This window comes from Bufo gargarizans, chromosome 5 (genome assembly GCF_014858855.1).
Source record: "Bufo gargarizans isolate SCDJY-AF-19 chromosome 5, ASM1485885v1, whole genome shotgun sequence".
Classification (NCBI taxonomy): domain Eukaryota; kingdom Metazoa; phylum Chordata; class Amphibia; order Anura; family Bufonidae; genus Bufo; species Bufo gargarizans.
The window spans coordinates 399288887-399316304 of NC_058084.1; the positions used below are offsets into that span (position 1 = coordinate 399288887).

Consider the following 27418-nt stretch of genomic DNA (forward strand, 5'->3'; position numbering starts at 1 on the left):
CCAGGGCTGTTGCACGTGCAATGAATGTTCATTTCTCTACCATAAGCCATCTCCAAAGGTGTTTCAGAGAATTTGGCAGTACATTCAACCGACTTCACAACCACAGACCACGTATAACCACACCAGCCCAGGATCTCCACATCCAGCATGTTCACCTCCATGATCGTCTGAGTCCAGCCACCCGGACAGCTGCAGCAACAATCAGTTTGCATAACCAAAGAATTTCTGCACAAACTGTCAGAAACCGTCTCAGGGAAGCTCATCTGCATGCTCGTCGTCCTCATCGGGGTCTGTACCTGACTGCACGGATGAGTCCCGGTTTTCACAGATGGCAGACAGCGTGTGTGGTGTTGTGTGGGTGAGCGGTTTGCTGACGTCAACATTGTCGATCGAATGGCCCATGGTGGCAGTGGGATTATGGTATGGGCAGGCGTATGTTATGGACAACGAACACATGTGCATTTAATTGATGGCATTTTGAATGCACAGAGCTACCGTGACAAGATCCTGAGGCCCATTGTTGTACCATTCATCCACGACCATCACCTCATGTTGCAGCATGATAATGCACGGCCCCATATTGCAAGAATCTGTACTCAATTCCTGGAAGCTGAAAACATCTCAGTTCTTGCATGGCCAGCATACTCACCGGACATGTCACCCATTGAGCATGATTAGGAACGCTCTGGATCGGCGTATATGACAGAGTGTTCCAGTTCCTGCCAATATTCTGCAACTTTGCACAGCTATTGAAGAGGAGTGGACCAACATTCCACAGGCCACAATCAACAACCTGATCAACTCTATGCAACGGAGATGTGCTGCACTGCATAAGGCACACCAGATACTGACTGGACCCAATGGGTCTTTTGTGTATGCAGAAAATGTTTGAGATCTTGGAGTTCAGCTCATGGAAAATGGGAGCAAAACCGAAAGTGTTGCGTTTATATTTTTGTTCAGTATAATAGGAATCCATTTTGCACCAAAAGTGACCAAAACAGTGTTTTGCCTGAAAGAAAATTGTTGCATGCCTTTAATCTTTTTCGAGATTTTTTCCTGTTTCTTTAGAATAAACATGCAGTTCTATTGCATCCTTTAAAATGCAGCACATGTGAACTTATCTATAGAAGTGTTTTCCAGGATTAAGGAATATAATGATGTAGGGACTACAATATCCACCACTTTATGTCTGTGGTGTGCAGTTTGAAGGCATTGCAGGTGTTCACACACTGCCCTGGAAACTACACAGGGTTTGCATAAAGGTAGCAGGACACATGCTAGCTGTAAGTGTCTGTACAAAGGCATCCCAAAATCAGTTAGTTCAACTATGTCACAATAGGTCTGGACTAAATTTCTGCCCACTACTCCAAAATTGCCTGCAAGAAGTGGCAAAATAGTTCTTTATGACTTTTTGGGGTCACTTGTGCAAAAATGTAGCTACTTTTTACATTACTCACTCCAATTTTGAAAACTGGATAGGAAAATGAGTGTGGTTAGCTATGTTAATGAGTTTAACTTCAGATTAATCAATGGGACTTTATAAAAAGTCCCAAAGTCACTCCAGTAGTTGTATATAAACTAGAGTAGCATTTCTAGACAAAAGTGTTAAAGATGAATCAACTATAACAAGCAACATACATTTGATAAATTTGGCGCAACAAACTAAATGCAGAGTGAAGCAAAACTTCTAAATCTTCCCGTCATGATAAATTCCCCCATTGATAAATACATTTTTTGAGCCACAATAGTGGCTAATTACCATTCTAAATCCTCAAACATGGAAGCATCTGGAAGCATAAAAGTACATACCACGACAAGCTTTTCTAGATGTAGTTCTTGCCCCCAAAGATTCTGTACAGATGCCAGAGCACGCAACTGGGCACCAATAATCAAGTGTACCTGGTAGAAATCAAATATACAAAACAACTATGGCTATAAGTATGACCACACAGTATCAAAGTCTCGTAAGATCATCAAACTTTATTTCATATATCATAATATATAAGGAGTTTAAAAAGGCAGCAAGTCACATAAAAAAGGATGAACCATATGCATAAAAAAAATTATCAAAAGTAAATCATAAATAAGTCCGTATAAAAGGGAAATGGAGGATAGCAGCAATGTAACATATGGAAACTACATAATGGTATAAAGACCTGCAACTAGAATATACATTAAAAGTGTACTGGAAGACCATATGCAGACAGTGACAACCATATGAAGGAAAGCTATAGTGATCAAAATAATGGGCCCTCACACATGTTTCGCCGTGGCTTCTTCCAATGGGAATCATGGTAGAAGGTCCCATTATTTTATATATTGTTTATTATTTGTATATTCTTGGTGCAGGGTCTTTTTATGTCATTATGTAGTTTTCATATGTTACATTGCTGCTATCCTCCATTCGTCTTTTATATGAACTTATTTAGTATTCACTTTTGATAATTATTTGTATGCATATGTGTTCCCCCTTTTTCATGTGACATGCTGCCTTTTTAAACTCCTTACATTTTATCATAATTAAATAGTTTGATACTGTGTGGTGATACTTCTTATAGGCGTTGTTCTCCTTAAAGGAAACCTGTCACCGGGATTTTGTGTATAGAGCTGAGGACATGGGCTGCTAGATGGCCGCTAGCACATCTGCAATAACCAGTCCCCATAGCTCTGCGTGCTTTTATCGTGTAAAAAAAACCAAAAACGATTTGATACATATGAAAATGACCCTGAGATGAGTCCTGTCCCTGACTCATCTCATGTACAGGACTCATCTCAGGTTTCTTTTTTTACACAATAAAAGCACACAGAGCTATGGGGACTGGGTATTGCAGATGTGTTAGTGGCCATCTAGCAGCCCATGTCCTCAGCTCTATACTCAAAATCCCGGTTACAGGTTCCCTTTAAGATCCTGGCCGCATCTACCCTACTTGTAACCAATCACCTACTTTTAAAACTTTAACATATTTTGACACAGGATTAGGCTTCGTTCACATCACCGTTCAGCCTTTCCGTTCTCCTTCCCTGTTTTAGGGGCAGGAAAATGGAAAGGACGGATTCGGCACATAACTGAGCCAAACGGAGCCCACGGGCCCCATAGACTATAATGTGGTCCGTTAGGTTTCCGCTCAGAAGAAGATTTTTGAAGCGGGGACAAAAGTCCTGCATGCACAACTTTTGTCTCCGCTCCAAAATCTTCTGAACGGAAACCTAACGGACCCCATTATAGTCTATGGGGCCCGTGGGCTCCGTTCGGCTCAGTTATGTGCTGAATACGTCCTTTCCGTTTTCCTGCCCCGTTTAATGGAAAGGCTGAACGGTGATGCAAACGAAGACTCAATTTGCAGGCCTTGCACTAGGACCACATAGTACACAACAGTGCCCCTTTGTACCTATTTGTACTGTGTGGCTAGGTTAGGCCATGTACTAGTGCCAGCACAATGATAATTTGCATGTAAATTGACATTCAGCAGCCACTTTAATGTAGCCACCAATTTCTGTGCCAGCCCCTGAAGTCAGACATCAGCACTGGAGATGAGTCAAGCAGAAAAGTTCAGACATGAGCTGTGTTCCTAGACAGAGCCTGAAATCCAGGACTTTCCCACAGAAAACTAGACGCTTAATCGGCATGGTGTTGGTTAGCCTGGAGCCACATGAAAGAAGCTTGCTTACAATCCAAACTGTAGGCACCAAGGTTATACAGCATATAACACAAGGGAGCACAAATTCTGATTTTAGAACTGAAATAAAACTCTGCATTTATGTTTTCTAGTCAGTTCATGTCCAGAACGTGAGCCATCAGGCTATGTTCAGACATAACGGATTTGTCATGAATTTTCATTGCGACAAATTACTGTACAATACATGTGAACAGAGTTTTTAAAATCCCATTCACATGTAGTGAACAAAAATGTACAATTTCAGGGAATATCACCAATTTTCAGATCTAGAAAATGGCTATTATATCGCACAATTGGATTTGCACTGTGGAAAGGTCCACGTAATACATAGATTTTTTTTTTCTGCCGTGTCTGCAAGTACTTTTAGCTCAGTCTACTTTCACACCTGCGTTAGGTGCGGATCCGTCTGGTATCTGCACAGACGGATCCGCACCTATAATGCAAACGATGGATCCGTTCAGAACAGACCCATTTGCATTATCAGCGTTTTGGTGTCCACCTCCAGAGCGGAATGGATGCTGAACGGAGGCAAACTGATGCATTCTGAATGGATCCTTATCCATTCAGAATGCATTGGGGCTAAACTGATCTGTTTTTGGGCCGCTTGTGAGATCCCTGAAACGGATCTCACAAGCGGACCCAGAAACGCCTGTGTGAAAGTAGCCTAACTTAAAACAGACTTGCCCCCACCCCTGACTTGTCAGTTTTGCTAAATTATTTAATCCCCTTTGAAATAACAATTGTTGTAGATCATCTTTTCACATAACTCTACGTTGTTGTGTTCCTCAGTTATTGCTACTGAAATTTTATTTATGAATCTGCAAATGGGTGTTATCAGTGTCCTTGCACAGTCTGACACTATCCAATCAGTGCTGCCAGTGTGAGATTGTGCATGGACCCCTTCCACCCTACTGCTAGCAACACAGATGTAACTATATTTATAAACTTCAAGCAGGAATAATAGAGGAATGGCGAAGCATCGAGTTAGGCTACTTTCACACTCGCGTTTTGTGCGGATCTGTCATGGACGGATCCGTTCGGATAATAGAACCGTCTGCATCCGTTCAGAACGGATCAGTTTGTATTATCATTAACATAGCCAAGACAGATCCGTCTTGAACACCATTGAAAGTCAATGGAGGACGGCTCCGTTTTCTATTGTATCAGTGAAAACGGATCAGTCCCCATTGACTTACATTTTGTGCCAGGACGGATCCGTTTGGCTCAGTTTCATCAGACTCCGTTTCATCAGACGGACACCAAAACGCTGCAAGCAGCATTTTGGTGTCCGTCTCCAAAGAGAGAGACCAAACTGATGCATTCTGAGCGGATCGTTATCCATTCAGAATGCATTAGGGCAAAACTGATCCTTTTTGGACCGCTTGTGAGAGCCCTGAACAGATCTCACAAACGGAAAGCCAAAATGCCAGTCTGAAAGTAGACTTAAATGAAAATATTCTCCAGAATCATTATTGATTTGAGAATGCATTTAGTATGCCATCCGTATTTTTATTTTTTTGCAGATCCATTGTAACAATGCCTAAAACGGACAAAAATATGACATGTTCTATTTTTTTTGGCGACTACGGCTACGGTACAGACATACTGATGCTGTCCGCATTTTTTGCAGACCCATTTAAATGAATGGGACCGCATCCTATCCACAAAAAACAAACGGACATGGAAACAAACCACATACGTGTGCATGTAGCCTAACGCTGTGAAAATCATTTATGCCTTGTTCTGCCGAGTCCGCTGTATGTGTAGAAGAGCAGCACAGGTCATACAAATTCAACCTTTTATATTACTACAGTGTGCAGACAAAGAAAATTGTTACACTGTTCTCTGCAAAAAATATTTGGGACCCGGTGTTAAATGCAAGCTCATGGCCATCTTTTATACCAGCATAAATATTATCTATTGTCTGCAGGAGATGTGCTGCCGACAATATGCAAACTATACAGGTAAGAAAAATCGTAGGAGCTCTCATCCCCCATTTATTCACGCATCAGGCCATGTTATAAAATGAGCACAGATCAGCCTATATATTCTTGATCGTCTGTTTAAATTGGCCCATGGACCCTCACATGGGATATCAGTATCACAAATACAAGGTTAAAGATAACATACGACAACATCTAATAAATAACATCTTGTTGTTAAACTCACTGCAGAGGTAAGACGAGCAAGGGCTTGAATTTGCAGGATTCTGTTGTTTGCGTCGGGTCCATTTTCTAACTTATCAGCAGACCTATGAGGAAGATCAAATATTGAAATAAATTGATACTGAAATGAGCGGTAATAGAGTTACATCTGATTTCTCTATAGACTTTCATGTCTGGGATCCTGTGCAGGGCACACGCATAGCGTCCTTGCTGCTTAGCAACAGAGCTCCTCCTGGCAGCCCAACCTACCGACATCAGGTCCCTATGACATGTATATGACACGCATGGGGGCGGAATGGTACACGCGCTAGGTAAGAGATGAGTGGAGCCAGAGGTCGCAATAACGCCTGTACAAGCGTTATTGATGCCTGTTCAGGCCATATTACTCCCTGGAAAAAGTCTAATAAGTATCAATACGCCTTAACCTTTTCTTCCACATTCATCAGTGCAGGGCGCGCAGTGTACGGCACGGGCAGCGCAGCGATGCGGCCTGTGCCTGAAATAACCAACAGCAAAGCTCCATACAGTAAGGGGCTTTGCTATTGGTTGGTTTGGGTGGGTGCCGGAGAGATACAGCGCTAAGAAGCAGGGGAAGCCAGCGGGAGCTGGAAGGAGAAGGGGTCGGCTCACCAGAGTTTCTACAGTAAGGAGAGCAGGCATGCTGGACAAGAACCCCAGGAAACATGGCGGCAGAGGAGCTGAAGAGGACTCATCAGAGGTGACAAACAGCCCGGACATCAAGGTGACAGTAGTGTATAATGCAGTGTGTGATCATCACTGCACCACATACATCTCACACTGCACCACACATCACATCACACACTGATTCATGTAGTGTGTAGTGAATGCAGGCAGGCTATTATAGCCAAGTGATAAAATACAGGGTTAAATCCGCTATATTGGACTGTTTTTTATCGCTATAATTGCCTGATGTTATTTAGATTAGTAATGGTTCCCCTGCATAAACATCCACCTCTTAGGCCACGTTCACACCTCCACTATTTATTTCTGTTGTTCTGCTCCGTTAGAGGAGCAGAGCAACAAAAATAACAGAAGTGCTAGATTGGGCACGTAAGGCTGGGTTTTTGTGATACGTTCAACGTACACAAAAACCGTATACATTAACGGACGCCTCAGACAGATGCCATACTGTGGCATCCGTCACCATGGAGAATCTGCAACAAAGGCTCCAAACTGAGCCTCTAACGAAGATGTGAGCAACTGTAGGACTACGTATTATGTATTTGAATTTCCGCAACTTTCGTACTCCTCCTCGGATAAAAATACTACTAAAAAATGGACAGATGAAAAACGTAGTGCGACCTCTGGGTGAAGCTACATCTATTTAGAGTCTGCGTCAGGACAGCGCCGTACATGGCCACTATCAGAGCCATACTGCACTCTCTGGGTATACGACTGATGCTTGAAACCATGAACCAGGGTGTTATGGCACTACTTATGTACACAACAGACCCCTGATGATGTAGGGATATAGAAACGCGTAGGGTCAATTCATTTTATCTTTCCTACACTGTCTGTGAGGGTTACAGTATGTAAAAAGCAGTTGTCTGCAGCAGCAGTAGTCAGGAGTCACCCCGAGTGTTGCCTCAGATAACCTGCAGGGATCAGGGCGAGGGCTTCCGTAGGTTGTACTTGCTGCTGCGTATCTGCTAAGTGCAGCGCTCTGTGTGATCTTAACCGAGAGTGATTTCCACACACTGTATGGTGGTTTACTCCACTATGACAATCATTTAAGAAAAGGTGGGGGTAATCCAGGTTTATAAAATCCCAATTGCCTCTACTCTGCATAATTGGTGTCACTGGAAACTTTGCTCTACAATCTCAGGAAGAGATTTAAACTGCAAACTTGGATTTGTTTGCAATTGTTTTCAAGGGCACAGTTGTTGCATCCCTGGCCATAGCAGACAACTACGCAGCCTGTGATCATATAGGTCATACCAACTTTGCTGCAGGGAATGGCTTGTACCGTATCACCAGTCTGGTCTACTGAATTTCTGCTATCCCTTTACAGAGAGTTTTTAATTGTATATTTTGTCTATTTGTTTATTTTCTAGAACAACTTTTAAAGCATACCAATAAAAGCTACGGCAAATTTTATATGCCTATCCCTTCCAATCCTCAGTGATATGGTTTGTCTATAGGCTACATGCAATTGGATGTTTCCCTCTAAAGGCTATATTTAAACTTGGCAGATTTCTGTGGATGATAATCAGTTCTATTCATCTGAATGAGGTTGTTTTGGTGACAAGCACATGGATGCAAATCCCTGCATCAACCTACCTTGTGTATCTACCCTTGAACCCCTTTTACAGAAGCCGATGACTGGCTGAATGCGAAGTTCATAAGAACAGCCGTTCCTAATCCTTGTCTTGTGGAAACTGCACAGTAATCAAGCATCAAACAAGCAAACGCTTTGTAACCATTCATGTTTTAATGAACAGCCATTTATCTGAATGATGAGCACACGTGATCACCCCTTTCCCGTGCAGAGACCGTGCATGGCTGAGGACAGCTATTTTGCTGGGGTTGTAGACAGCAGGACTCGAGACGACCATGTGATCGATGAGGTGGGGAAATTCTAAAAGGGGCTGCCTGATTAACTAACATTTCAATTTTTATTTCACAAGTGTTTCCCAAATAAAAGAGGAACACAGATCCAAATGTATTTTCTTTTAGGAGTCAGAGCTCCATTTACTTCGTGCAAAAGTCTAAATACACTGCTTCCGCTATCAGAATTAAAAAAACAGCTGTATACATTTGTATTCCCTCCACGTTCCTAATTTCTTACAGTTAAAGCTGTATTTACACAAGCCAATAATCGCCCAAATAATCAGTCGTGTCGTTCCCAACAATCTGCTTTTGTAAATGTTCCGCCGATCACCCGATGAACGAGGTGATCCTGTCGTTCATGCAGGCACCACTGATTTTAGTTTCTGGGCAGCAGATTGCTTGGTCTAAACAGCGATCAGAAACCAATCTTTATGAGGACGAGGAAATCACAATAGCCACCCCTCGTCCTCATATAGTGAAAGAGATCGCTGCATGTAAATGCAGCAGTCTTCTTCACTGAATGAGCAGCCGATTGTTTGGAAGGAACGTTTACCTCCCGACAATCGGCAGCAGAGTCATCCCGTCTAAATCCACCTTAAGTCTATGGCTGTAATGAGGGAATAAGAGATTTCAAGCCTCATATGAAGACCTATATTACGTAGAGTAAATGGATATTGGACCCTGAGAAAATTACAAGCTTAGAATAGTTTTCATGGTTAGGCTGGATCTCCATGGGGCGGCTTCAATTTCTCTCACCGGCGGACATCAACAACCACAAAAATTTGTTTTTTTTGCAGTGGCACCACCATCACATTTGTGTGGCCATTAGCCACCACATCATGGCTGCCCAATGGAGACCCAGCCTCAAATAAGTTATCTCATTGGGGGCATCACATTTTAACGTCTGCCCCTAGCACACAGCTTATTTTCCATGATGCAGCCACAGTAGGGGGTATGTAGCATTACTATTGCATGTGATGGGCCACTAGTCTGGGAATCAGAGCGGGCTCCCAAGCGACATAATTGCACTTGAAAACTGTGCTAAAATAAAAGCTTGCTCTTTTGTGAGCACTGCAGCTATGTTTTTCTCAATGGCTTTTTTACCAGGATGTTCCTGCTATCCTTGTTTAGTGACGTGTGAATGAATGAAAGACATGCTACAGGACTATACTGTATGCGTCTGCATAATTTTAAAGGGAAAAGGATTTCATGATTTCCTCAGCAAGGTGACCACCTAATTAGACTAAAAGCTAACCACAGATACAGGAGTCACCTTGTCACATGGCTGTTGCTACACAATTGGCTCTAGACACTGCAGGTGTATATTCTTATAAAAAATAACACAAAGTAGAGAACACAGTTCTGGAAAATATGTATTAGCATGAGCAGAATTCAGAAAATGAAAGGGAATCAGTCACCCGGACAGGTCTTTAAATGACAGCATTTTTGCAAATAGATGTATTATCCTGAATTATCAACATGGATGAATTACCGTACCCAATCAGGAGACTGGCAAAATAACTTGTAACCTTTGTCCCTCTCCCCTCTCCTTCATCTTTCCCAGCAACTCTGACTTTCCTATAAAACATGCAAAGTCCCATTTGAAAGAGTCAAGGGCAGATTCCTAATTTGCTTTATGGTTGTACATGGAAAAGTTCTGCAACTGGTGCACTATGGATGAATAAAAAAAAATACACAACAGAACAAACTGATCTGAGAACTAACCAAGGAATTCCAATTATGTGTTTCAACAGAACACAGTATGTGTATGTAGTAAAAACAAAAAGACAAATAATACATATCATCCTTACTTTACTCTATCTGAGATGCACCAGCCTCCAAAAGTTAGATATCTACTGACTACAGTATAGGACTGTATTTCTAAGTGCCCTTTCACATGGGACCATGATCGGGAATGAACATCTGTACAAACGTCATTAAAGAGGACCTTTCACCGATTATGACAATGTGAACTAAGTATGCTGACATGGAGAGCGGCGCCCGGGGATCTCACTGCACTTACTATTATCCCTGGGCGCCGCTCAGTTCTCCCGCTATGCCCTCCGGTATCTTCGCTCACTAAGTTATAGTAGGCGGAGATTTCAGTCACTAAGTTATGATAGGCGGAGTCTGCCCTTGTTCTGCTGTAGCGCTGGCCAATCGCATTGCAGAGCTCACAGCCTGGGAGAAAATAACCTCCCAGACTGTGAGCTCTGCGCTGCGATTGGCCAGCGCTACAGCAGAACAAGGGCAGACTCCGCCTACCATAACTTTGTGACCGAACATACCGGAGGGCATAGCAGGAGAACGGAGCGGCGCCTAGGGATAATAGTAAGTGCAGTGAGATCCCCGGGCGCCGCTCTCCATGTCTGTATAGTTAGTTCACATTGTCATAATCGGTGAAAGGTCCTCTTTATTAACGTGTTACCAATCACCCAGCAAACAAGCTTTTGTGGATCTTTTACGTGGCATCCAAAATCATTGTTTTCCGGTACTACATTGCCCCATGTAAACCGGGGATGCATTGCTGACCACTGAAAGCTGTATGAGGATTTTATGCCTGTTAAAGGAGCCCCGATCAAGGATACAGTATGTCCATCAGCACTCAATTAATGCCATTTACATGAGCCAATTATCATCTATATGGAGACAAATGTTAACACTATAGTTCTCCCTATACCAGAGATAATTGCTCCATGTTTAACGAGCGCCAGTTAACATGTAGTATAGTCAATTGCGTTCATTACCGGGCTGAAAATCTGCCCATGTTACAGGAGCCTTATGTTACACAGCAAAGCCTATGAGTAATTTGACATTTGTATCTTTGAAACGTAAAGACTGAGGTGAAGAGTAATCTCATTGCCTTTAGTCATGTTATTTTCATTTTTACACATACAAATTTATGATCAGTTTCTGCCCAATCAGACAGATATCAGTCTGAGGGACAATTATTGGTAATGAATATTTGTATGAAAGCTCACATTCGATAACTGGCCCATGTAAAGGGCTATTACCCAACGAACAAACAAATTTCATCCTCTGTGAGAATGGTCTGACTGGTCAGAAATCTGTGTGTGTGTAAAGCCATCTTAGGCTACTTTCACACTAGCGTTTTTACTGGATCTGGCAGGGTTCAGCAAAAACGCTTCAGTTACTGATAATAAAACCATCTGCTTCCGTTATGAACAGATCCGGTTGTATTATCTTTAACACAGCCAAGACAGATCCGTCATGAACTCCATTGAAAGTCAATGAAGGACGGATCATTTTTCTATTGTGGCAGATTGTGTCAAGGAAAACGTGTCCGTCCTCATTGACTAGCATTTGGGATCATGTCGGCTGTTTTTATAGGCCTGACAAAACCCGGCCTGGAACGTGGGGAGTAGTCACCCACCCAGAACTTTGACTACTCCCAGTAAGAGCTGCCCCGGATCAGCGATTTACAGTCATACTAAATAGCAAAGTGTCAAACAGCAACTGCTGCTGACACATGAAAACTGGCTTTTACTCCACCGAGGCCAGGAACCTCGGTGACACATACCCATCATCCACAATGATTCCTTGTACCTTCTTACTATATATACAGTGGATATAAAAAGTCTACACACCCCTGTTAAAATGTCAGGTTTCTGTGCTATAAAAAAATGAGACAAAGATAAATCCTTTCAGAACTTTTTCCACCTTTAATGTGACCTATAAACTGTACAATGCAATTGAAAAACAAACTGAAATCTTTTAGGTAGAGGGAAGAAAAAATATAAAAATAAAATAATATGGTTGCATAAGTGTGCACACCCTTAAACTAATGTTGAAGCACCTTTTGATTTTATTACAGCACTCAGTCTTTTTGGGTATGGGTCTATCAGCATGGCATATTTTGACTTGGCAAGATTTGCCCACTCTTCTTTGCAATGTGTCAGATTGCGAGGGCATCTCCTGTGCACAGCCCTCTTCAGATCACCGCACAGATTTTCAATTGGATTCAGGTCTGGGCTCTGGCTGGGCCATTCCAAAACTTTAATCTTCTTCTGCCATTTCTTTGTTGATTTAGATGTATGCTTTGGGTCGTTGTCATGCTGAAAGATGAAGTTCCTCTTCATGTTCAGCTTTCCAGCAGAAGCCTGAAGGTTTTGTGCCAATATTGACTGGTATTTGGATCTGTTCATAATCCCTCTAGCTTAACTAAGGCCCCAGTTCCAGCTGAAGAACAACAGCCCCAAAGCATGATGCTGCTTCACTGTGGGTATGGTGTTCTTTTGGTGATGTGCTGTGTTGTTTTTGCGCCAAACATATCTCTTGGAATTATGGCCAAAAAGTTCAACCCTGGTTTCATCAGACCATAACACCTTTTCCCACATGCTTTTCGGAGACTTCAGATGTGTTTTTGCTAAATGTAGCCTGGCTTGGATGTTTTTCTTCGTAAGAAAAAGCTTTCATCATGCAACTCTACCCCATAGCCCAGACATATGAAGAAAATGGGAGATTGCTGTCACATGTACCACACAGCCAGTACTTGCCAGATATTACTGCAGCTCCTTTAATGTTGCTGTAGGCCTCTTGGTAGCCTCCCAGACCAGTTTTCTTCTCGTCTTTTCATCAATTTTGGAGGGACGTCCAGTTCTTGGTGATATCACTGTTGTGTCATATTTTCTCCACTTGATGATGACTGTCTTCACTGTGTTCCATGGTATATCTAATGCCTTGGAAATTCTCTTGTACCCTTCTCCTGGCTGATACCTTTTAACAATGATATCCCTCTGATGATTTGGAAGCTCTCTGTGGACCATGGCTTATACTGTAGGATGCGACTAAGAAAATTTCAGGAAAGACCAACTAGAGCAGCTGAACTTTATTTGGGGTTCATCAGAGGCACTTTAAATGATGGCAGGTGTATGCTGACTCCTATTTAACATGATTTTTAATGTGATTGCTTAATTCTGAACACAGCTACATCCCCAGTTATAAGAGGGTGTGCACACTTATGCAACCACATTATATATATAGATTTTTTTTTCTTCCCTCCACCTAAAATATCTCAGTTTGTTTTTCAATTGAGTGGTACAGTTTATAGGTCACATTAAAAGGTGGAAAAAGTTCTGAAATGATTTATCTTTGTCTCATTTTTTTTTACAGCACAGAAACCTGACATTTTAACAGGGGTATGTAGACTTTTTATATCCACTGTGTGTGTGTATATATATATATATATATATATATATTTATTTATTTAATGTTAATATCTTAATTGCCTTTAAAAAATAAACTCACACGATCCCTTTAACTAGCCATACACCTAATCTATATCCTGACATCACTATGAGCAACACAAAGGGGGAATGTAAGCAAATAAATCAGGCAGATGTTAGCAGCCTATATCAACTAATTCTATGTAGCTTCGAGAAGATTCATACAGTATGATATATGCATTGCAAACAAGCACCTGTCACTTGTGTACATACCATATGGCTATGTTATGTTTGGAGACAAACACGAGACATATATTACTAGAAAGTGGAGAGGTGAGTACAGGTTGAGGGTGCAAACCTGTCATTCAGGAAATATGGGCTTTTGATGCTGCCATTTAGGCAACATAGCTTTGTATTTCAGCATTTTTCTTTTGCATTAGACACCCAAATTGCTATGTATACGTAATGAGGCTTTCATCAGACAGAAAGCTAACAGCTTGCTCTTTACAGAGACATCTCATTTCGTTTTCAATGCGCCATCTCTACATGAGGCAAATAACATCCAGACAGTCACTTTAATGCACTCATGTCTGTGACGTTAATGTGATCTACTGCAGGCACTTTACTGCTGCTATATCCGGGCTTGGTTTACATGCCTTTATATTTGAAGATTCATTTGTCTTTAGAGCTGAATTTATTACTGTGATGCTCTAAAAGGGAGTCGATTGTGCAGTGATGAAAACCTCTTACTTAAAGCTAATTCATTTCCTCCATCAGTTCACACCAAATAAAAAGAACGTTTCATTCCTCACATATATCAACACCCAACTCAACCCTAATGATATTACGGACACAACTTTGCCAAATGCCATTCTGAGACATCGCTGTTCCCAGGGGCAGATTGAGAACTTAAAATGGCCCTGAAAAAAACCTAAAAGAGGTCCCATGCTGTAGGCGGGTCCAAATTAACAGAAGGCAGGGCAACACAAGTACAGATGTAGCCGAGCTAAACCTGATGGTTAACATGTTAAAAAGTAACTAAACTTTTGAGAACACTTTGTTAAAATGTCCTTAATGACACTTTTTGTAATGTATTTTATTACCCCATCAAGCTGGCGGCCATGAGGAGGGCTCGGGTAGCCCACTGACCATCGGCCCTGGCTTTTCAGAGTGCAAGAAGAAAGGGAAAGTTATAAGATGGTGACAACTGCTCAGTCTGAGCCACCTCGGAGATCAGAAAAGATATTAATCAACAATACAGCTAAATGTCACCAGTGCAGTGGCAGTACTACTGTCCTTGTATTGCAGCTACAAGTTACAGAAGTCTAGAATGGTATAACTTACTGCTGTCTCCCGAAAGCATCAGTTTTTATCAGCTTCTTTTCAATTGTTTTAACAGAAGGCACCTTCAATGCTGTGCTCTTTATTTCTAGTACTACACTAGCATGATATCACTTCCTTATAAAGAGGGCCTTTCACCAGGCCAGGTTTTAGTAAATACTTCAGCATGAAATAACATTTCTGGAGCACTTTTCTCATAACTTCGTGTTGTGAAGTCCCTCTATTATTTATACCGTATATGAATACAGTGATAACTGCTGCTACCGTTTTTCTTGTCAAAGGGACTGGACAATGTCAGTGTATAGGGACAGACTCCCAACTATCCAGTTGTCAATTTATTCATGAATCATTAGGAGGAATAACAAAGAAGCAGCAGAATGCAAAGTTACGAGAAATTTTGCTCCAGCATTGGTATTTCACAGAGACTGCACATGGTTACTAGAATAGATGTTTCAGGAGAGCTGAAAACATATTTTTTAGCTGCTCACATAGTTATGAAAGACAGCGGGATCAAGACACCAACTTCTCAGTCCACTCTGAAAATGCAAAATTACAACAACTAATCTGCATATACAAAATTATTTTCTCTGACAAACTAAATAAAAGTTGCACATGGTTTCATCTGTCCTTAGCCACCCACTTTTCTTAGTGGCAGTATACAGAGCATTCAGAAAGTATTCATACCCTTTCACTCTTTTCACATTTTAAGTTACGGCCTTATGCTATGCTAAAATTAAAATAAAAGTTTTCCCCCAATCAATATGCACTCAATACCCCATAATGAAAAAAGTGAAAACAGAATATAAGAAATTTTTGTAAATGTATAACATTTTTTGCATGGACATATCAAACTAGCATGGACACATTCAAACTTTTGCTATGACACTTGAAATTTAGGTCTGGGGGGGCCCTTACATTTTTCTGGATCATCTTTGGTATGTCTTGTAAGAAGGTACAAGGAATCATCGTGGATGATAGGTAAGTGTCACCGAGGTTCCTGGCCTCGGTGGAGCGGTGGAGTAAGAGCCAGTTTTTATGTGTCTGCTGATCCGGGATGGCTCTTACTGGGAGTAGTCAAAGTGCTGGGTGGGTGACTACTCCCCATGTTCCAGGCCGGGTTTTGCCAGGCAAAAAAAAACAGCCAGCACTGCCAGGTGGGAAGGATTACCTCCATATGACAGTGGAGCTCAGGAGGTCTGTGTGCTGTGATCTGAGGGCTGTGTTGGGATCTGCAGCTTGAGCCGGGCTGGAGGGCTCAGACCCCTGTGAGGGCAACCAGGCTGCTTTTGTATATGAACTTTTTATGTGTGTGATCACCAAGCAACTTTCGTTTTTATTTTGCTTTCACGTGTGAATAAACACTGATGTTTTGAACCAAGAACTTGTACTTTGCCTCTGTGCTGCACCTGCTAATCCTAACTACCAGAGCAAATCCCCAGTTTCTACGCCTTGACTGGAGACCACCTGTGGTAAATTCAGTTTACTGGACATGATTTGGAAAGCCACAGCCCAGTCTATATAACAGCTGACAATTTATATCAGAGAAAAATACAAGTCATGAGGAGGAAAGAACTGTCTGTAGAGCCCAAAGACAGGATTGCATGGAGGCACAGATCTGGAGAAGGTACATACAAATTCTACTGCACTGAGAGTTCACAGGAGATCACAGTGGCCTCCATAATTCTTAAATGAAAGAGGTTTGGAACAACCAGGACTCTTCCTAGAGCTGGCCCCCCACCAAACTAAGTAAGCAGGGGAGAAGTGAGGTGACTAAGAACCCAAGGGCCACTCTTGCTGAGCTCCAAAGATCCTGTGTGCAGAAGGGTAAACTTCCAGAAGGTTAATTATCACTACATAGTTCCACCAATCTGAGCATTTTGGCAGAGGGCCAGAAGAAGCCTCTCTTCAGCAAAAGACACATTAAAGACTGTCTGGAGTTTCCAAAAAGCACCTAAATGACTCTCAGACTATGAGAAACAAGATTCTCTAGTCTCATGAAACCAAGATTGAGCTTTTTGGCCTCAACTTCAAGTGTCATTTCTGAAGGAAACCAGGTACTGCTTATCACCTGCCCAATACATCTCAACAGTGAAGCATGGTGGTGGCAGCATCATGCTGTGGGGGTGTTTTTCAGTGGCTGGGACAGGGTGACTGGTCATGGTTGAGAGAAAATTGAATGGAGCAAAGTACAGAGATATTCTTAATCAAAACTTGATCCAGAGTGCTCTGGACTTCAGATTGGGCTAATGGTTAACCTTCCAACAAGACAACAACCTTAAGACAACATAGCCCAGACAAAAGTTTTCTTCCGCAGCAATTTTCTTCTGGTCTATTCTCAGCATATTTTTCGTGTTTGTGGCTGTCTCTCTGCCGGTCCCCATTATAGTTAATGGGGATGGATGGAGACTTTCAAGCTTATGCAGAGAGATCCTGCCGGATCCAGACAGAGCACTGACTTGAACCCAATCAAGCATCTCTGGAGAAACCTGAAAATGGCTATCCATCACGGTCAACCTTCAACCTGACAGAGCTTGAGAGGATATGCAAAGAATGGCGGAAAATTTACAAATCCAGGTGTGCAAACCTTGCAGTTTCATACCCAGAAAGACTAGAGGTTGTAATTGCTGTCAAAGGTGCTTAAACCAAGTCCCAAGTAAAGGGTATGAATACTTATGTCAGTGCAATACTTTAGCTTTTCCTTTTAAATAAATTAGCAAAGATTTCTAAAATTATGTTTTCACTTTGTCATTATGGGATATTTAGTATAGAATAATGGGAAAAACTTGGACTTTGTTTTATTTTAGCACAAGACAGGAACATAAAAAATTTGAAAAAAGTGAAAAGGTCTAAAGACTTTCCTAATGCATTGTATATTAGGACACAATGATTTTTGAATCTCATATGTTATATCATGATGAAAACACATAAAATATGGATGTTCCATACTGCATTAATAGACAGTACTCTCAGCCAGTTTTTGACTAGTCAGCTTCAACATTTGGAAGAACTGATGTACGGTACACAAAACTTACACATCACAGATATTCGAGGTCAATGGAGCAAGTGGTGCAAGCTGTTTTAGGAGTTGAACTCCCATCTGCCAGCCTTTGTCTCTTCCAAATTCACAGACAGCATCAGCACACTCATCTGCGGAAAACTGGTAGAACACAAAGCCATCCTGGAAGCAATGCTGCTTGTCCACTGTTAGAGATAAGAAATAAAGAAGTGGAAATTTAAATGCCAAATAAAAATGAATATGCTCATGCCTAATTAAAATTACAGGATTCTCACATCATGCCCATTTTTCTTGGCTCCCCAGTCATTTTATATTGTGGTCAAAGGGCTCTACTCCCCATATCATGACAATAACCCTCTATACACAGCTCTGCCCTTGCCAATAATCATGTGAGAAGACAGGTCACTGCCTCCATCAGAATCAGCGCACACTAGTTCTGCTGCTATAAAAATTGCCATGGTCTGGCAGATTGTTCGTCTTTGGTCACAAACATGGGTATGAACACAAGCAGGATATTAAACATGAAGGGGCTCTCCTGGGAACATTACTTCTCAGCAGTTGGCAGACAATGAGGTTTGTGGTAAACCCTCCCTGTGTGGTAGCAATCTGGTGCTTTTTGAGAAATGCTTCTATGATTATCTCAAGCTCACAATGGATCTGATAACTTGAAACCTTTACAGTATTATAAAAGAAAAAGCTTAAAAAATTAGATTTAATTTTTTTACATTTTAATTCAATTTGTAGAACAAAATCTACAAAAAAAGAGTATTACAAATAAGAATCCATACAGGAAGAATTAGGCAATTACATCTGAAACTATTTACGACAGATGACTTATACATGGATACAGAAAGCAAATTCCTCTAGAATTCAGGAGCTCATGCTACTGCTACTATGATGGGTGAAAAGGTGTTTCTGCTCCAGAACTGGCCTTGTGAACATTTAAAAAACTCTAGGTAGGAGTTGGGTACATACCGTATATACTAGAGTATAAGCCGACCAGAATATAAGCCGAGGCCCCTAATTTTGCCCCCAAAAAATGGAAAAAAATTATTGACTCGACTATAAGACTAAGGTGGGAAATGCAGCATATGTGGGGGATCTGTGGAGGACGCTGTTATGTGGGGGATCTGTGGAGGACAGTGTTATGGGGGATCTGTGGAGGACACTTATGGGGACCTGTGGATGGCACTGTTATGGGGTGGATCTGTGGAGGACGCTGTTATGGGGTGGATCTGTGGAGGACGCTGTTATAGGGGATATGTGCTATGACACATAGGGCCATGAGGGGGGGGCAGCATAAGACATATAGCATCTTATGCTGGTCCCCCTCATGGCCCTATGTGTCCCCTCGTGTCCTAAACTGCGCACATAACTGCCTTTGCGTGTAAAGTATGTTACTCCTGTGTAAAACAATCTCTCTCCTATTGATAACAGGTCCGGCCTCTGTACTCACTATTACGATTAATGCACTACAGCGAGCGGGAGCTGGCTGGCCGGCGCGTGACTGACATCACTTAGTAACGCTCCTCCCACTTCAGGAAGCAGGAGCGTTACTAAGTGACGTCAGCCACGCGCCGGCCGGGCCGCTCGCTGCAGTGGCATTTTCGGGTCGGCCAAATCGAGACTCGAGTATAAGACGAGGGGGCTTTTTGAGCACAAAAATATGTGCCAAAAAACTCGTCTTATACTCGAGTATATACGGTATATTTATTATTATTAGTGGCACTGTTTTCAATCCCACTTATACTTTGAGTTTACTATACCTGTTCTTTAACCTTTTCAATCCCAGGCCAGTTTTCACATTCTTGCCCAGGCCATTTTTTGCTAATCTGACATGTGTCACTTTATGTGGTAATAACTTTTAAACGGATTTACTTATCCATGCCATTCTGAGATTGTTTTTTCCGTCACATATTGTACTTCATGACAGTGGTAAAATTGAGTAAAAAAATTTCATTTTTATTTATAAAAAAATAAAATACCAAATTTACCAAAAATTTGGAAAAATTAGCAAATTTCCATTTCTCTACTTTTATTATAGATAGTAATAACTCCAAAAATAGTTATTACTTTACATTCCCCATATGTCTACTTAATGTTTAGATCATTTTGTGAATGCCATTTTATTTTTTGGGGCTGTTAGAAGGCTTAGAAGTTTAGAAGCAAATCTTGACATTTTTCAGAACATTTCCAAAACCCACTTTTTAAGGACATAATAGAAACCACCCAAAAATGACCGCATTTTAGAAACTACATCCCTCACGGTATTCAAAACTGATTTTTACAAACTTTGTTAACCCTTTAGGTGTTCCACAAGAAATAATGTAAAATTTAAATGAAATTTCACTTTTTGGGCAGATTTTCCATTTTAATCCATTCTTTTCCGGTAACAAAGCAAGGGTTAACAGCCAAACAAAACTCATTATTTATTGCCCTGATTCTGTCGTTTACAGAAACCCCCCATATGTGGTCAAACTGCTGTATGGGCACATGGCAGGGCGCAGAAGGAAAGGAACGCCATATGGTTTTTGGAAGGCAGATTTCACTGGGATCATTTTAAGCTGCCATGAGTAGTAGTAGTTTCTACCCCTAGAGTAGAAACTCCCAAAAAATGACCCCATTTTGGAAACTACGGGATAAGGTGGCAGTTTTGTTGGTACTATATTAGGGTACATATGATTTTTGGTTGCTCTATATTACACTTTTTGTGAGGCAAGGTAACAAAAAATAGCTGTTTTGGCACCGTTTTTATTTTTTTGTTATTTACAGTGTTTATCTGACAGGTTAGATCACATGGTATTTTTATAGAGCAGGTTGTTATAGATGAGACAATACCAAATATGACTACTTTTTGAGGTTATTTGTTTCAGTTTTACATAATAAAGCATTTTTTTTTTTTATTATTTTTTTGTGTCTTCATATTTTGAAAGCCATAATTTTTATTTTTATTTTTGGTGACTATCTTATGTAGGGGCTCATTTTTTCCAGTATGAGATGACTGATTGCTTGGTACTATTTGGTACTATTTTAGAGTGCATATGACTTTTTGATTGCTTGGTATTACACTTTTTGTGCTGTAAGGTGACCCAAAAAAACTTTTTACACACTTTATTTTTTTATTTTGACCATGTTCACCTGAGGTGTTAGGTCATTTCATATTTTTATACAGCAGGTTCTTACAGATGCGGCGATACCTAATATGTAAACTTTTTAATTAAAGTTTTACACAATAATATCTTGTCTAAAAAAAAAAAAAAGCCGGAATTAGTACTTACCGGTAATTCATTTTCCATGAGATCACCACGACGGCCATACAAGGAGATTGACCCCTGACCTCTGTAGGGGCAGGAAGCAGAGAAGGTTTAAATGCTCCCCTCCCACCACCAAACACCAGTGCTTCCAAAATATCAGAGTAAAGGGTAGTGGATACACACGTGAAAGAATAAACAAACAGGAGAAGATATTACATCATATCAACCCCCGGATAAACAATAGGGAGGGAAATACGGGCCGTCGTGGTGATCTCATGGAAAATGAATTACCGGTAAGTACTAATTCCGGCTTTCCATATCATCACCACGACGGCCATACAAGGAGGTATATCAAATATAAATTCATGGGTGGGACACAGACTGAAGGACTTTTTGTCCGAATGCCATATCAGTCTTTTTAAAGAGGTCCAACCTATAATGTTTGGCAAAGGTATGTATACTGGACCACGTGGCAGCCTTACAGATCTCCTCTAGGGAGACACCCGCTCTTTCTGCCTGAGAAGAAGACATTGCCCTGGTAGAGTGGGCTTTGATATTGCCTGGGCCCGAAAGATTCTGTAAGGAATAACAGGAAGTGATGGTAGCTTTGATCCATCTGGCAATGGAGGACTTGGAAACTTTCTGACCCTTGTTTCTTCCTCCAAACTGGATAAAGAGGCAATCTGACTTCCTGAAGTCTTTAGTGGTCTCTAAATAATCCAGTACTGCCCGTCTGACGTCAAGTGAATGAAGGGTAGCTTCCTGATCATTAGCTGGGTTGTCAAATAAGGAAGGAAGGGTGATCTCCTGGTCCTTATGAAATTTCGAGACTACCTTTGGTAGAAAACACGGGTCTAGTCTTAGGACTATCCTGTCATCCAGGACCTGTAAGTAAGGCTCTCTAATTGAAAGAGCCTGTAATTCACCTATCCTTCTGGCTGAGGTGATGGCAACCAGGAATGCAGTCTTGTAGGATTTGTGCTTCAAGGAGCAGTCACTCAGGGGCTCAAACGGAGGATGAGATAGCCCCCTCAGGACGATGTCCAGATCCCAGGAGGGTACATGAGGTCTTAGGGTCGGACGTAGCCTCGTTGTTGCCTTCATGAAGCGTTTTATCCACCTATGGCCTGCCAGCTCGGTGTCGTAAAAGCAACTAAGAGCCGATATCTGTACCTTGAGTGTGGACGGTCTTAATCCCATGTCGAAACCCCTTTGTAAAAAATCCAGAATCATTCGGATGTTTGGGGCCGAGGTATTTGGTGACGGCGAACCTGCCCATGAGCAGAAACACTTCCAGATTTTTAGATAAATTGAAAAGGTCACCTTTTTCTTGGAAGCCTTCAGGGTTGAGATTACTGCGTCTGATAGACCCTGACTCTTTAGGATCTGGGTCTCAGGATCCATGCTGCTAGGTTGAGGAAGTCCGGGTCCGGGTGTAGGATCGGACCTTGGTGCAGTATGTCTCGTCTCTTTGGCAGGATCCAAGGATCTTCGCTGGCAAGGTTCCACAGGATTGGGAACCAGCCCCTCTTTGGCCAGTAGGGTGTCACCAGTATGATTGAAGTACCGTCTTGTACGATCTTCTGTACCACCCTTGGTATTAAGGGAAGAGGAGGAAAAGCATAAAGGAGACCTCGGTTCCATCTGAAAGAGAAGGCGTCCAGAAACCTCGGGCTGTCTCTGGGGTGTAGGGAACAAAAAACTGGTAACTTTGAGTTTACGCGAGTGGCAAAAAGATCTATTGTAGGACTCCCCCACTTGTCCACTATCGTCCGGAAGACGTCCTCGTTTAAGGACCATTCCGAGTGATCTATTCTCGCCCGGCTTAGGTAGTCTGCCTCCACATTCAGAGACCCCTTCAGGTGGATTGCAGATACTGACTGGACGTTTGCTTCGGCCCAGGCGAATATTTTTGTTGACAAATCCAGTAGGCTGCCCGAACCTGTGCCCCCCTGGTGGTTTAAATATCTTATCACTGTCGTATTGTCTGACAGGACTCTTACGTGATGGCCCTGAATATGAATCTTTGCCTGCTCTAGAGTTTTCCAGACTGCCATCTATTCTCTGAGATTTGATGACTGAAGGCTGAAAGATTTGGACCAGACTCCCTGGTAATAAGCTTCTCCGACCTTTGCTCCCCAACCGTACTGGCTTGCGTCTGTGGTGATCTGGGCATAGGGATTCCTTGACCACTGCACCCCCTTGGAAATTTTTTTCTTGTCCTTCCACCAAAGAAGGGAGGTCTTTACTCTTTGAGGGATGATCACCTTTTGGTCTAAGGAAGATTCTCTTCTGTCCCAAACCCTGAGGATCCACATCTGTAGGGTTCGAAAGTGGATCTGACACCACTGAACCGATGGAATGCAGGATGTGAGGACCCCCAGTAGACTCATTGAGTCTCTGATGGAATAAAGATTCCTTGAGTTGAAGATGGAGATCTTCCTCTGGATGTCCTGTACCTTGCTCTGAGGTAAGCAGGTTATCTGTTTCTGGGAATCCAGAATAACCCCCAGGAACTGGATCTTTGTTGTCGGATCTAACTGGGATTTTTTTATGTTGATCAGCCAACCCAGACCCTCTAGAGTTTGACGGAAGAAGCTTAGGTCTTTCAGCAAGAGATGAGCGGAGCTGTTTGAAATCAGGAAGTCGTCCAAGTACGGAAAAACCGTCAGACCTTCCTTTCTTAGATAAGCCACTACCTCGATCATTAGCTTTGTAAAAACTCGAGGGGCCGAGGATATGCCGAAGGGGAGAGAGGTAAATTGGTAATGAAGAATCTTGCCCTGGCGGTCTCTGACCGCGAACCTTAAGAACCGCTGAGAGCTGGGATGTATTGGTACATGATAGTAGGCGTCGGTCAGGTCGACCGAGCACATTACTGAGTTGCTCTGGAGCAGAGGGACTATAGATCTTAGGGTCTCCATCCTGAATTTCTGGTAGGTGATGTATCTGTTCAGGCGTTTTAAATTTATTATGGTGCGGTAGGAACCCTCCTTTTTCTTCACTAGGAAAAGGTTTGAGTAGAAACCCCCTCCCCTTTCGGATTGAGGTACTTCCGTCACTACCCCTTTTGAGAGTAATTCCCGGATGCCCGCGTACATGGGATGATTGGAGTCTGGGATTGCCACCTTGGTGACTAGAAACCTCTTTGGGGGAGGATCCGAGAACTGTATTCGGTAACCCGACCTCACAATCCTCAGAGCCCAGGAGTTTGAGGATATTTCCTCCCAGCGGGGAAAAAACATCCTCAATCTCCCCCCCACCCCGATGTCATTGGTTTCCATTTCCTTTTTGGGGGGCAGAAGTGGGAGCCCTACCTCTCCCCCCCTTGGGGTAACTGAAACGGCCCGATTTGCCTTTACCGGTGTATTGACTACCCTGGTTGGAAGGGGCACGAAAGGGATACTTCCTTTTATAGACCTTTTCCTCCGGAAAACCCTTCTTTTTATCGGAGGCCCTTTCTAGGATTTTCTCTAGTTCAGGTCCGAAGATATATTCTCCAGAAAAAGGGATACCACATAGTCTGGACTTTGATACCTTGTCCCCCGACCAGCACTTCACCCACAAGGCCCGGCGAGCTGCATTTGACAGACCCGCATCCTTTGCTGAAAACCGTACCGACTCCGCGGAGGCGTCTGCCAAAAAAGCTGTAGCGGATTTTAACAGGGGAATGGCGCTTACAAATTCATCTGTTGAGGGATCACTGGAGGCCCTATTCTCTAACTCAGAGAGCCAGATGAACATAGATCTAGCGACAGATGTGGCTGCTATGTTCGATTTATGAGTGAGCATAGCCGCTTCCCAGGATCTTCTCAGCAGGCCGTCGGCCTTTCTATCCAGAGGGTCTCTGAGCTGAGAAGCATCCTCAAATGGTAGGCTGGTTTTCTTATTGACCCTAGCTACCTGGGCGTCAATCTTAGGGATGGTATTAAATGTCTTTGCTTCTTCCTGATCAAAGAGAAACCGGTTTTGGAAAGATCTGGCGACACCTAGCCGCTTCTCCGGATCTGCCCATTCATCCAAAATCATCCCTTTGATGTTTTTGTTGATGGGGAAGACTCTGGATTTCTTTACCCTGAGACCTCCAAACATTTCGTCCTGTACTGATGGTGTAGAAGCCACTTCTTCTACTCCCATGGTAGCTCTGACGGCTTTTAAGAGCTCGGGCATATCCTCAGAGGAGAAATAAAATTTCCTTCTGCTCTCAGAAAAATCCCGCTCAGAGAGCTTGTCCTCTTCCTCCATATGTTTAGAGGAGGAAGCTGAACCCCCATAAACCTCAGAGTCGGATGAGACGTCATCGTCCGATTTGTGGCGTTTAGCGGGGGGCTCTGAGACCGCAGGACAGGGCCGCTCCACAGGTTTCTCTTTTTGAAGCGAGGAAAAAGTCGCAAAAGAAGACTTAATCTCCTCCTGCATCATGGACTTAATCTCGTCCATGAGGGACGGTTGTTCCTCCCGGACAACTTTAGCAATGCAGTCCCTGCATAGTTTCTTAGGATAGTCATCAGGAAGTCGTTTGAGACAAGAAACACACTTCAATGACTTCTTGGGTTTTCTCAGAGGATCTTTTGCAGTCTGGAAAAGCCAAGAAAATCCTCATTAATAATAAGCCCAGGTGAGAGGAAGAAAAAGACTCTCCCCTATGGGGAACTTACAGACGGTAGAGCAGAGGCCTCTGTATGGTCCGATGCAGACATCCTGAAACACACAGCCCAGAAAGGGGAATGTACTCACCGCAGGACGCTGTGGTAGGAGAAACTATTTGAATTCTCCCGCCTTCTGAGACCGGCCCCCTCCGTCCGCGTCACTTCCGGAACGTCCGGCAACCCGGAAGTGACGAATTTATATAGCGCTGCCCGGCGCTTGGGCGCACAAGCCGGCATGGTTTCAATGAACCAGCGGGCGTTCCGTGCACCGGGAGCAGGCCCCAGATAAAACCGGAGGCGAGTCTCTCCCTTTCCCCCCCCCCCGTCCGGCGTTGGTACTGGACCGCAGGCTGACAGGAGGGGGCCCCGCAGAAGCAGGTACACGACTCCCCACTCCTGGACCTTCATCTCCACGGCGGCTGCCTGCGGAGACCTTCTCTACCCCTGTCCTCTGTAGGGACAGGAAACACTGGTGTTTGGTGGTGGGAGGGGAGCATTTAAACCTTCTCTGCTTCCTGCCCCTACAGAGGTATAGGGGTCAATCTCCTTGTATGGCCGTCGTGGTGATGATATGGAAAATATCATGATTTAGTGTCTCCATATTCTGAGAGCCATGTTTATTTGTAATTTTTTGGGCAATTGTCTCAGGTAGGGTATAATTTTTGCGGGATGAATGACGGTTTGATTGGCACTATTTTGGGGTGCATATGACTTTTTGATCGCTTGCGATTTAACTTTTTGTGATGTAAGGTGACAAAAAATAGCTTTTTTGACACGGTTTCATCTTTTTTACGGTGTTCACCTGAGGGGTTAGGTCATGTGGTATTTTTATAAAGCAGGTTGTTACGGACGCTGGGATACCTAATATGTCTACTTTTTTTTATTTTTTGCACATTTAACACAACAAAAGCAGTTGGAAACAAACAAAAATGTTTTAGTGTCTCCATAGTCTGAGAGCCATATTTTTTTTTATTTTTTGGGCGATTGTCTTAGGTAGGGGCTCATTTTTTGAGGGATGAGGTGACAGTTCGAGTAGTACTATTTTGGGGGGCATATGCCTTTTTGATCACTTGGTGTTGCACTTTTAGTAATGTAAGGTGACCCCCCCCAAAAAAAATTTTAGCACAGTTTTTTTTTTTTTTTTATGGTGTTCACCTGAGGGGTTAGGTCATGTGATATTTTTATAGCGCCGGTCGATACGGATGCGGCGATACCTAATATGTCTATTCCTATTTATTTATCTTTAAACTGTTTTTATTTAAAAATGTTTGTATATGTAACATGCTTACACAGTATCTGTTTATACATATGAATTGCATATATATCAATAACAAAAGACATAATTTCTACAAGAATACTTCTGTAGTGCAATAAATTCTGTATTGCGTGGGGTGTGGCCTCTGTTTCTTTCTTCACTATTCAGATACTGAGACTCAAAAGAACATGAACTACTAAGTTGTCAAGATAAGGTTGAATATTTAAGGAGTTGAGAAGAAGAAAAAGGATAGAATGATGAGAAAATGGAGTGAGAGGATAAAAGAGGAGGGTGGGGAAGGTAA

The 27418-nt window shown here is 42.5% G+C and overlaps 1 protein-coding gene across 1 annotated transcript in view; it reads right to left on the reverse strand.

Moving 5' to 3' along the window:
- RAPGEF5 (Rap guanine nucleotide exchange factor 5) overlaps positions 1 to 27418 on the reverse strand; it is a 344961-nt gene that overhangs the window by 190881 nt on the left and 126662 nt on the right. Inside the window, exons 5-6 of the mRNA XM_044292732.1 lie at positions 17973 to 18141; positions 5847 to 5928 (exon numbers count right to left, since the gene is read on the reverse strand). Of these exons, the coding sequence (XP_044148667.1) occupies positions 5847 to 5928; positions 17973 to 18141 (251 nt within the window). The remainder of the gene's footprint in view (positions 1 to 5846; positions 5929 to 17972; positions 18142 to 27418) is intronic.